This window comes from Drosophila pseudoobscura, chromosome X (genome assembly GCF_009870125.1).
Source record: "Drosophila pseudoobscura strain MV-25-SWS-2005 chromosome X, UCI_Dpse_MV25, whole genome shotgun sequence".
Lineage (NCBI taxonomy): Eukaryota > Metazoa > Arthropoda > Insecta > Diptera > Drosophilidae > Drosophila > Drosophila pseudoobscura.
The window spans coordinates 13,977,343-13,988,112 of NC_046683.1; the positions used below are offsets into that span (position 1 = coordinate 13,977,343).

General features: G+C 47.5%; 1 protein-coding gene across 1 annotated transcript; it reads right to left on the reverse strand.

Moving 5' to 3' along the window:
* Positions 1–8,211: 8,211 nt before the first annotated feature.
* Positions 8,212–9,346, reverse strand: ac (achaete). Its single transcript, XM_001354748.3, has one exon. The coding sequence runs from the start codon at positions 9,219–9,221 to the stop codon at positions 8,541–8,543; it is 681 nt and encodes a 226-aa protein (XP_001354784.2). The 5' UTR covers positions 9,222–9,346; the 3' UTR covers positions 8,212–8,540.
* Between the last annotated feature and the right edge of the window lie 1,424 nt (positions 9,347–10,770).

Here is a 10,770-nt window from a genome sequence, read left to right on the forward strand (position 1 = left end):
CGCTTTCTAATCGGTGCGTTGCGTCCTGTTTCGGTTTCAGGCATTGTCTCGGGCGCGCTCTGATCTCATTAGTACGCCCCATTTAGCACCTTTCTGTGGCGGGATCAGAATCGGGATCAGGTGCATTCGGCCGCCTTTGATGTCGGCTCGAAGCGTGAACAAGTGGAGTACGAGCTGGGAGTAACGAGTAGTGTCCTTGTTACGGTATGGCCCATTGTCCTGCCACTGCACGCCCCACAGTTCCCCATCCAGTAATTGTGTCCGAATTCGATTCGATTCCCACGATTACTCTTCATGCACAGCCTTCAGGCCGGCCAGGATGTTGACCCAACTGATTCGTTATGCTAGCGGCTCTATTGTCGGCTCTTGGCCAAATATTTGCATAAGCCTTTGCGGAAACCGGAAATCGAAATTCCACCGATCGTTATCCGCTTCCCACACCTTTCCTTTTCTCTCAACGGTATTCATCGCTTAGCGGTTTTCACAGCTAACCAAATACGGGGGAGAGCCTTGCGATCTTCCGCAGCAACCCACATCAAAATCAATAAAGCAACAGATTTCCGATCGATCCCCTGACTGACTGACTCAAAATTGATTTCTACGCCCAGATTTCTATCCCCATTCCAATCCTCATCACGCCACGATCATCATCATCGGCATCAACAGCTCATCAGCATAACAATCAAAAGACTGAAAACCCTTTTGGCACTTCCTCGCCTCGGTCTCTGCTTTGGAATTTGCCTGTTTTTATAATTTGTGTTTAGTAGTGTTTCCATTTTTCACACCAGATCGAACCCACAGGTGCCTGGTATACAACGGAGGGAGGTGCGGAACGGTTCCAGGGTCTGGGTCTAGGCCATTAAAAAGGCCACTTTTCGTAGAAACGCTCTGCATCGAAATTGATTCGAATGCGTTCGATTTGCTTAATTGAATTTTGTATTTTGTATTCCAGGTGGAGACCCATCGCATGCGATGAGGATGATGATGATGATGAGGATGAGGATGAAGACGAGGAGCAGTGCCAGCGGTGAGGGATGGACGGCTGCTTCTTTAATAGATTCACACGCACGTTGGATCGTCTGGATCGTTTGGGCCGTTAGGGGATGTAGAGTGGAGACAAAAATATCCACAGATTAGCGGAAATATTCAGGCGATCGCTGTTTGTATAGAAAATTCCAGCAGAAAAGTTCCTTCGGGGAACCTTAATGGAATTGAGAGCGTTTATGGAACATATATAACATTTTCCTCCCAAGATCAGTAGATGGCGCTTTGGCTATTAGAAATGAACATTTTTCTTTCGTTCCTTTCTCGTTTCTGGAAGCACCACTTTCATCTGTTGCCGCAATTCGCAGTTGCAGTTGCATTTGCAATTCAGCAGAACTTCGACTCTGGCTTCATTATCGAGGAGCCATAATAGATATTTGATTGAGGGGCAACGACTACCCACTGGCTTCGGTGGAAGCTGTTGCGGGACAGGCGCTGCAACTTGAAAGAGCAGCCCAGCCTGGTGACGGCTGCGGCTTCTGCTCCTGCCGCGTGTCCGGAGTCGGGTCGGGGTCGGGGTCGCTCTAGGACAAGGATCACGGCCAGGTCCGGTCAATTAGAAACACATCTTATGGGCGCAACCTCTGAAGAGGCTTACAAACGCCTGACAACTGCCTTACAATTTGCTGCCCGCTGTCCGTCTGTCCGGAAGGAGAAAGAATGGAAAGAATGGAGAGCCTTATGTAATTTGCGTTGACTGCTTTTCATTATCATTGTCCTGGGCCATTGGACAATGGACTTTTGAAAGCAAGGATCAGCTCAGGGAATTGCATTCATTCTATGCCCCGCCACCGCCACCGCCACGTGCAACGCGTCCTGGAAAGGATGCGTTTGTTTTGTGCCCATCGGTTTCTCGGACATTCGCCACACGCTGCGCGTGCCTCGTTTACCAATTGTCCCCTTGGCCTTTGGCCTTTGGCCATAGCCCGAAAATTATATGCATAAATGTCACAATGTCTGGGACTGTCGTAGTCGCTCAGTCTACCTCTGCCTTCGTCTCTCTGACAGTCAGCCACAGCTGGAGGCCAGGAACGACTCGGACTTATGCAATGCCTACCATAATGCTCCTGGCTATAGCCATAGTTTCGGCTATAGGTATGGCTATGGCTTCAACGGAAGCGCATCAAAGTAGAGGGCCGCTGCCAGAGAAGATTGACCTTGCCTCTTGGCTGGAACTGAACTGGAGCTGGAGGAGCTATGGCCTGGTCGTCTGTCACGGGCGCGATCATAACATTTCATTGCCATAATTTCTTATGCAAATATCCTGTGGCAGCATGGCGAATTTATTAATTACTCGCCAAATGCCCCCGACAACTGAAACTAAAGATGAAACTGGAGCTGGAACTGGAGCTAAAGATGAGACAGAAGTTGGAGCTGGAGCCGGAGATGGAACTTGGGCTCTCCATTCCGCTGGCGGTGGTAGGAGCTTCCCCAGCCTGCCTGTCGGCTACCGGTTGAGACGGGGCGCCCTGGCAGGCATATCCTAGCAGAGAGTGTTATGATTTTTATTCGGTTTTTGTACTCCTTAAAGTACCTACTGTAATATATTAACATTGTACCTGTATTACTAGCTAAGCGATCAGCGCAAGAATCTCTCTGCCATAGTAGCGATATATCGATGAAGTATTATTCCCAACTGAGCTCTCCTGTGGGTTTTCCATAGGTCATCACTCAGCAAGGGTATCAAGAGCGTCGGCCTCCGACAGCTAGCACTTGCCAGACGTTTCTATATTGGATTTTGGTATCTCCCGAAAATCAGTTCCGAAAAATACGTTGGAGTTCCAACATGTGTGTGTGAGTGTATAATTAAAATGTTCAAAAAAGCGACAGTATTCATTTTTTCATCATAAATTTCAAAAAGATTGCCATTTTGGCGCGGGACTCGCGCGTCTCCCATTTGAAGTGCACCGCAAGGCGCAAGTCGCAAGGCGCAAGTCACAAGGCGAATGACAACGATGCCCGTGCCCGTGCCCGTGCCCCAAAAGCTGTGGAATGAACGGTATACCAGGGATAGGAGGGTACCGAGATATGGGGAAAGAGTGTGCGGTATACTCGTATGTGGCATGGGGTTGGAGAGGACTCGGAGACTCGGAGACTGAACCACATTTAATTGGGATCTGGCTGCAACCCGTTTTTGCTGTTTTGCAGTTTATTTTTTCGAGTAATTTTCAAATCAAACCAAGGTCTCAGCTCGTCCGTTCGTCCGACTGTCCGCTCGTCCGGGTGTCCGCCAGTGCCAGTTGCCAGTTGCCACTCTTATCGGCGGCCTTCCTTCCCAAAAACTCTGGGGTCCCCAACTCTCGAGGGCCGCTTTTTGGCATGCGCGTGCGCAGCGGCAATTTGATGAAATGCATATGAAATCAAAAGTGAATTTCGAGATGAACTCCGCTGTCCGCTAGTTGGGAAGGGGGAGAAACACCACACTCTACTGTCCGCTGTAGTGAAGGGTCAAAAACACTCCCCTGCTCGCTGCTGGGAAGAGAGAGAGAGTGCGCAGGGCGACTAATTAGCTCAGTCACGCAGTGAATGGAGAATCCCAGATATTCATATATCGTATATATACATAAATATATACATATTTTATATTTTATATCCCTCTGAATAATGCCACGCGTCGTCTAGGCACAGCCCCTCCTGGAATGTGCCGCTAGCGGTTGGTTCTTCTCTTCTCCAATTAAATGTCGTAAATTTCATTATAAAAGCTGCAATATGACGAGTCCGTTGCTCTGATGGGGTCCACAGCTCTGGGAAGATAATTTAAATTACCTTGAGACTCCACAGAAGCAGAGGCAGAGGCGGTTGGAGTTGGAGTCAGGGGCAGAAACAGAGACAGCCGCTAGAACCGCTTTGGCAACTCCCCACAGAGCGCATGGTAAAAATATTATAAATGACATACATTTACGGCTATTCCATGTCTATAAATCACTTATTCGTCTCTCGAAAAATTTTCGAATCATTTTTTCACTACCTTTTAGTATGAAATACACGCCACAAAAAGATTTCATAATAGAATGTGAATATGAACGATTGATTTTGACTAGATTATCTGCAGCATTGGTTTATTAATTCTTGAAAAATACTTGCGGTTCGGGTGTCAGTGGCTCCATTAAAAGATGACACATTCTGGCTGGATGACCACTGATTCCGTTTTAAGAAATAAAATTGGCCATAATTTGATAAAACAAAATTAAAAAAAAAAGTATGTCTCGGTTCTTGAGCTACTGATTCCAAATACCTCTACATATGTTACACAGATTACGCCTCAAGTCTTTCTATTTGATTTACAAAATTAATTTTGCGACTTGTGAACTCCTCCGTGTCGGTGTTCCTTGACGAAGACGACGATGGAACGAAGGAAGGAATATTTTATTTGACAATAAAAATTATTTTCGTATAAAATATTAGTTTAATCGTTTTTAACGAAAATCTTCTAGTCTTTCGAGCCATTTCTTGAACCCATTTTTCTTATAGGAGTATATCCATCTTGAGAAGATCAGGCGAAAGTTTCCCTCCACCCGGTGGCCCATTTCTGTGGGTTTTTGCTTCATTTGTTTGTTTGGTTCACGGCAATTAAAGAAACGTGCTCCATCCTCATCCTTACCAAAGCCCATCGCTCCTCATAGCGGGGAACGGAACACCTCATCCAGTCTATAATTAAGGAAGAAGAACGCTTTTGATGAACGCCGGACGCCGCTCTTAAGGTAATTAATTTAAATAATTCGCCAAAGTGAAAGCCCCGCGGTAAAATTGAGACGTTTTGTCGGGTAATTAAGCCATTGACCAAAGCTCCATTCCATCTTAAAGAGAGAAATTAACTCTCCCTTTCTCTCGTTTTGTGTAAAACCTTCATTGGAATTTGTTACATATACTCGTACTATGCAGGGTTCCTCGCATTTCTTTCATAATTTCTAATGACCCTCAATTGGTGATCGGTGATCGGCAATCGTAATCCCCTCTAGGGCTCTTTGGGCTACATTTTTGAATTACTTTTGAGTATCGGAACGACAGTATCATTATCATTTCAGCTGCATTGTCAATACTCGTATATAATCAGCTTAACTAATAAAAATGTACAATTCAATTTAGATCCTTAAATGCACACAGGATGAGGGATACAGCGATACAGGATACAGCTTACGCAACACGCAATTGTCCCTCTTGGCCCTTGTCTAGTCCTTTGATGGAATTCGGGTTTGGTGGGCGTTTTAATTGCTCGGGGCTCGGGGCTGGTGATCGGTGATCGGTGGGAATCGGTACAAGAAACCAGAAACTGTAACAATGCCCCGAGAACGAGAGTAGAATAGAACAATTTACGATTGTTTCTGCGACAAGTGCACCTTTGTTGAGGATCTATCTGCGAGTGCACTTGTATTTCGCAAGAAGTTACATAACATCGTTTTGTGGACAATAGTGCACGCGATCGGAATTAGCTCGTTGAAGAGTCTCCCTCTCTCTCTCGAAGAGAGTCATCTCCACAATGTACGTATTGTCGGCACTTGTTCTGTCATCTCGCTGAGAGCACGCCCCTCATTTGAAGACCATAGATCCATGGGATAGACACTGGGATATCGGTGCGAATATCTCTAATTGCAATGCGGTTGACATGCGATCGGGTCTGTCTGCAATACCGCACCGCACCGCAGCCCCCACTCTTTTGCTCTCTTTCTCTCGCTGTGTCGCTGGGCGAAATCCTGGAAAGATGTCAGGGACGAACATAAATTACATTATTCTTTGTCAACATTTGTGAGTCAAAAACGCGTTCATGTTAAACAAATAACTCACTTGCTGCCCGTTCGCAGCTCCCCTCTCCTCTCTTCCTTTGGAGAGATCGGGAGAGCACCTCCTCTTGAGGAGCCCTCTCCTTGATGTTATTTACGAGACATCAGTCAGCATCAGACGGTGTCTGGGGCCATGGGGCCATGGGGCCGCGAGAGGTTGGTTGTGGCGTGTTGTAATAAGAGCATCCTTAATAAATCATAAATTTATTCGGCCAGAGGCCGAACGCCGATCCGGCGATTGCCAGTCTGCCGCTCCGTTCCGTTCCGTTCGCTCGATGCAGTTGCATGTAAAGAGACCTCAACAAAATTCACAAAAAATATATACATACTTGTACTCGCCTGGCCTGGGCCTGGGCCCGGGCTGGTCGCGATCGATCGAATCGGATCGCTACATATTTCTGCATATATTGCTGCTCCCCCTGAACTCCTTGGCCGTGGAGTTGGGCTCCCTTTGGGCCATGTCAAACGTATTATTAACTTCACACAAAAAGCGTTCGATTTTGCACCGTTTGCTGTCGCCGGACACTGTCGTATGTCGTCCAATGGGACCGCCACCAGAGAGGATCGGATCGGATCGGTTCGGCTCGGATTCGATCGCAACGGAATGGAACTGAATGGCCCCCATCTGCAGATCAGTCTCTGTCTCAGCCTCAGCCTCAGTCTCAGTTTCAGTCAGTTAATATGCAATGCAAAAACAGGAAAAAGCCGGAAATAATAATTCGATAAATGCGCCATGAAGAGGGGGCAGGCCTCATGACCAAGAACCGTTCGAATAAGCGTTCTTCTGTGGCGAATCCATGGCGAATACTACGAGTATCGTGGCAGCGATTGACGGAAGTGCGTATCCCAATTCATTTATCTATTAATGAGCTTCACATGGTACGTACACTAGCTCCATCGTACAGGCAGCAGGCAGGAAATGCGCGTGGGAGTTGCCCTTTGGAGCGGATGTGGTTCGTCGGCCAGGGGATCTCGCCTAGATCAAGCCGGACTTCGACTTGGACCTGGACCTCCGACCAGAACATGTTCAATGTCCTCGTCGTCGTTTCGGTTGGCATCCGCTATCTCTGCCAATGCCATCGCAGGGCATTGCATTTCATTGGCCGCAACAGCAGCTTCCGTTGCTTCCCAGCAGAGTCCCACTGTCTGCCACTGACACTGCCACTGCCATCGACACTGTCTCTGTCTCTGTCGCTGGGGTCCTTTGTCGGGGGCGATCTTAACAATTTCCGACTGGTGTCCACTGATCGTTGTGTGCCCATGTCTTTCCCATCTTTACACTGGTAGAACAAGCCACCTAAAAAATAGCTCTGGAAATGTATGTAACTGAAATCAAAACCTTCTAGCGAAATTACAAGTCTGAGAGAATCGGAATTGTTAAGGTACAAATTGGAACGCCCAATGATATTTTCTCCCAGTGTACATCTCTCTGGTTTTGGTTCATGTTTTGCATACATTGCTCGAATAACTCAAAATTAGTTCAGCCGCAACAGAAGCAGCAGGATAGCAGAGCGCGGCTCGGACCATGGGAGACAATTCGCGGATCAATCGATCGATCGATCGCCTGGAATTGTCGGCATCCCGCCTCTGATTAACTCTGCGCGACCATGACCATATGCAAAAATGCGCCAGGTAAATTACTTTACTTTACTTAACTGAACTTTAGTTGCTTTGCTTTGCTTTGGTCTCAGATATATGTAAGTGTATCTGAAACCTGACAAATTGTTAGGATAATTTACGACCGATCTCTAGGGAATTTAACGGTACAGGCTTTTGTTGGGTTGGTCATTGTATCAGATATCTCGGGCTGGACTAAATAATTAAATTGAGTCTCAAAAAATTCTTTTACTGTTTGGGGTAAATCTTTGAGAGTCAGCGGTCAGCCAGTTTCAATGTAATTCCAGTGGAATCTTTGCCAAAAAATAAAACCAACAAATCAAACGAGCTGGAACGATGTGCGCCGTGGCAAGGGGAGGAGGAGGAGATAGGACACAGGAGTCTGGACACAAAGTTTTTGTTTCTCTAGCTCGTATAGTCTCCATGAAAAGGGCTTCAGACAAGACGGAAAGACGGGCGAAAATTCGTATTTTTTCAGAACTTCCTAATCTAAAATATGAACTCCACCAACACTTCTCACTTGACAACATTTTTTGTTCTCTTCAATCTGAAAAGTAGCGAAAACTTCTTCCGTCTGAAACCTTTTACAGTTTTTTTAACTCTAAGGTATGCATTCTGAAAAAACTTCTGTAAATAAACGAATTCTACAAATAGGGATATGTGGGCCTTTTGAACTTTTGTTCATCATCAAAAGGATCCCTTAGAACATCGGATCCATAATATGACTGATTATTTTCCGATCCAAATCCCCCATTGAGAAGTCTTGAAATGATTTAGTTTTTAAATATTATCAGTTTAATGTCCTCCATGTTTGTTTGTTTGTAAAAAAAAGAGATTCTTAATAGTACATTGTCTTCCATTATGAGCTAGATCTTAGGGTTGGAACAGTCTTATAAACTATCTAATAACCAGGCACATTCAGGGCTCTTAAGAACTAATTTGTACAGGAAAAAAAAAGGATGCTTTGAATGTGCCTGGAAAAATACAATACTTTGCTGGTGCGAGAGGTATATAATACTTGGCGGGCCAATCAATGGTTCGTTGTGTGGTTGCGACTAGCGGTGGATCGTACGTGGCAGAGGTGTACTGGCACGGATCCGCTTAAAGATCATCCTGCCAGAGCGAGATGTAGTCGAGGATGTCCTCGTCCTCGGTCCCAGAGCTGCAGGAATTGTTGCGGTAGTCCTCGTAGCTAGACTCCAGCTTCGTTGTGACTGCCGTTGGCTGCACCAAATTGGCTGTGGCTGTTGCTGTCGCCGATGCTGCATTGTAATAGGAGGAACTGCTGTTGCTGCTGTTGCAGGAGCTGACGCTGCCGGTGGGAGAGCTGAGCTGAAGTTGCTGTTGGAGAGCGTACAAGTGCTGCTGTTGCTGTTGCTGTTGCTGCTGCAACTGCAAGTTCTGTTGCTGGAAGAGCATATGTTGCTGCTGCACATGGTGATGATGATGGTGCTGCTGTTGATCAGTCCGCTTGTGATCGTTCTCATCGATGACCTTTTGCAGCCGACGTATGTACTCGACGGCCATGCGCAGAGTGCTGACCTTGCTCAGCTTCTTGTTGGCCCCCGGACCAATGCCGCGCCGACCGTTGCTCAGATCGGCGATCACAGCCACGGGAATGTGCTGCCGGAGCTGGCTGAAGCCGTTGTTGACCTGCTTGACCCGGTTGCGCTCCCGGGCATTGCGACGCACCACCGAGGCGCCGCCGATCTCCTGCTCGAAATGATCGTACTGATCATAGCCGAACATGTCTTGGCTTGAGTTGTCGCTGTCCAGTGCCATGGCAGATAGATGGGATGGATGGATGGATGAATAGAAGGATGGCTTGTAGACTGGTGACTGGGTCTTCCCTGCGAGCGCTGGCTCTGTTCTGATGCCCTTCCCCGGTCCGCTCGGGCTATTTATAGGGGCTCGGGCCCCGGTCTGGCCAAAGATCTCACCTGCAGAGTCGAGAGTCGGCTACCTGCGCGTGCGCGCGCACACACAGGAAGCAAAGGTGCAAAAAGGTGCAGCATCAATGTGGCTCACTCAAGGATCGCTCAATCCGAGCCACTCAATCTCCCAGCGAGACTCTCTTGAGAGAGTAAAGCAAATGACTCTCTGGGATCTCTGCAGCTGCCTCTTCTGTGAGTGCTTTGAGTGATTTGAGTGATTTGAGTGTTCCCAGACTGAGAACGGTTTGCCTCGGAGTCTTGGGCTCTTTTTTACAGCTGCCTGTCTGCTGCCTGCAGCCTCAAACTGGGGCTCGGATCGGGCCTGGCTCTGGGACTGTCGCGTGCCGGCTGCCAACCGGTTTCATGTACGTTTTCCCCAGTCCCCAAGCGCCCCCGTGCCCAGTTTCCAGTCCGCTCCCCTCTGATCCCACAGTCTCTGAGTCGTGTGCAGCCGCCTAATGAAAGTGGAGACCAGTCCAACTTTTATGGCCGTAATAGTTGAGCCACAATAAATCAGGGGTGGAAGAGGAACAGGGTGTGGAGGTGGAGGTGGCGTTGTAGAAGGTCCACAGCTCAAGGTCTCTCCCCTCATCCCGATCCTGATCCCGATCAGCCGGAGGCAATATTCTATTAACACTCTCCTAATGCCCCGCGGTCCTTTGTGCCAAGCGTATAGCCCAGCCCGGCGTACAACCCGTCGAGCCAAGGACGATAACGAGGACATGGACAGAAGATCTCGACTCGAACTCGAAAGCATTTTGAAAGCATTTAAAACTGGGGAGAGGACAAATTTTTGCATTGTTGCCAGAATCGGAATGCTGCTGCTAGCCTCTCTGCTGGATGATGCTTCCATTGTGCCGCCAGGACATTCCCATTTGCTATTTTCCATTTCCCATTTTCCATTTCCCATTCTGGTTGCACGCTAGGCAACCGTGCCGAAAGTGACGATTGACATTGGACAGACCCATGCTGGGCATCGTTTAACACTTCGTTTCTGTAGCGGCGGGAGATTGCATGGCATTGCATTGCCCGTTGGCCAGGAGCAGGAGTCAGGTGAGAGGTCATCCCCTCCAGATGGCCAAAGCGAGTCCTCGCCAACGCCAGAGTCCAGCGAATCGATCATATCCGGTGCGGTCTCTGTTGATGCAATAGAAATTCGCTGTGGGTCAGTCAGTGCAGGGAGAATCCACATTCAAATCCACTTCCAATCTCTGCAGAAGTTGTAAATTATTGAACATTTTTAGCGCTACCAGACCGGATTCGGCACGCTTAAATCGAGAAGTAGTCCCCACACAATATTCACGAGGCTGGAATGCTCTAAAAAAATATAAATACTCTTGAATATCGATAGAATTCATAAAATGGATGGAAAATGTATGATATGACGAATTTGTGAT

Coding starts and splice junctions, on each gene's coding strand:
- ac (XM_001354748.3), bottom strand. CDS start 9,221: ATGGCACTGGACAGCGACAACTCAAGCCAAGACATGTTCGGCTATGAT.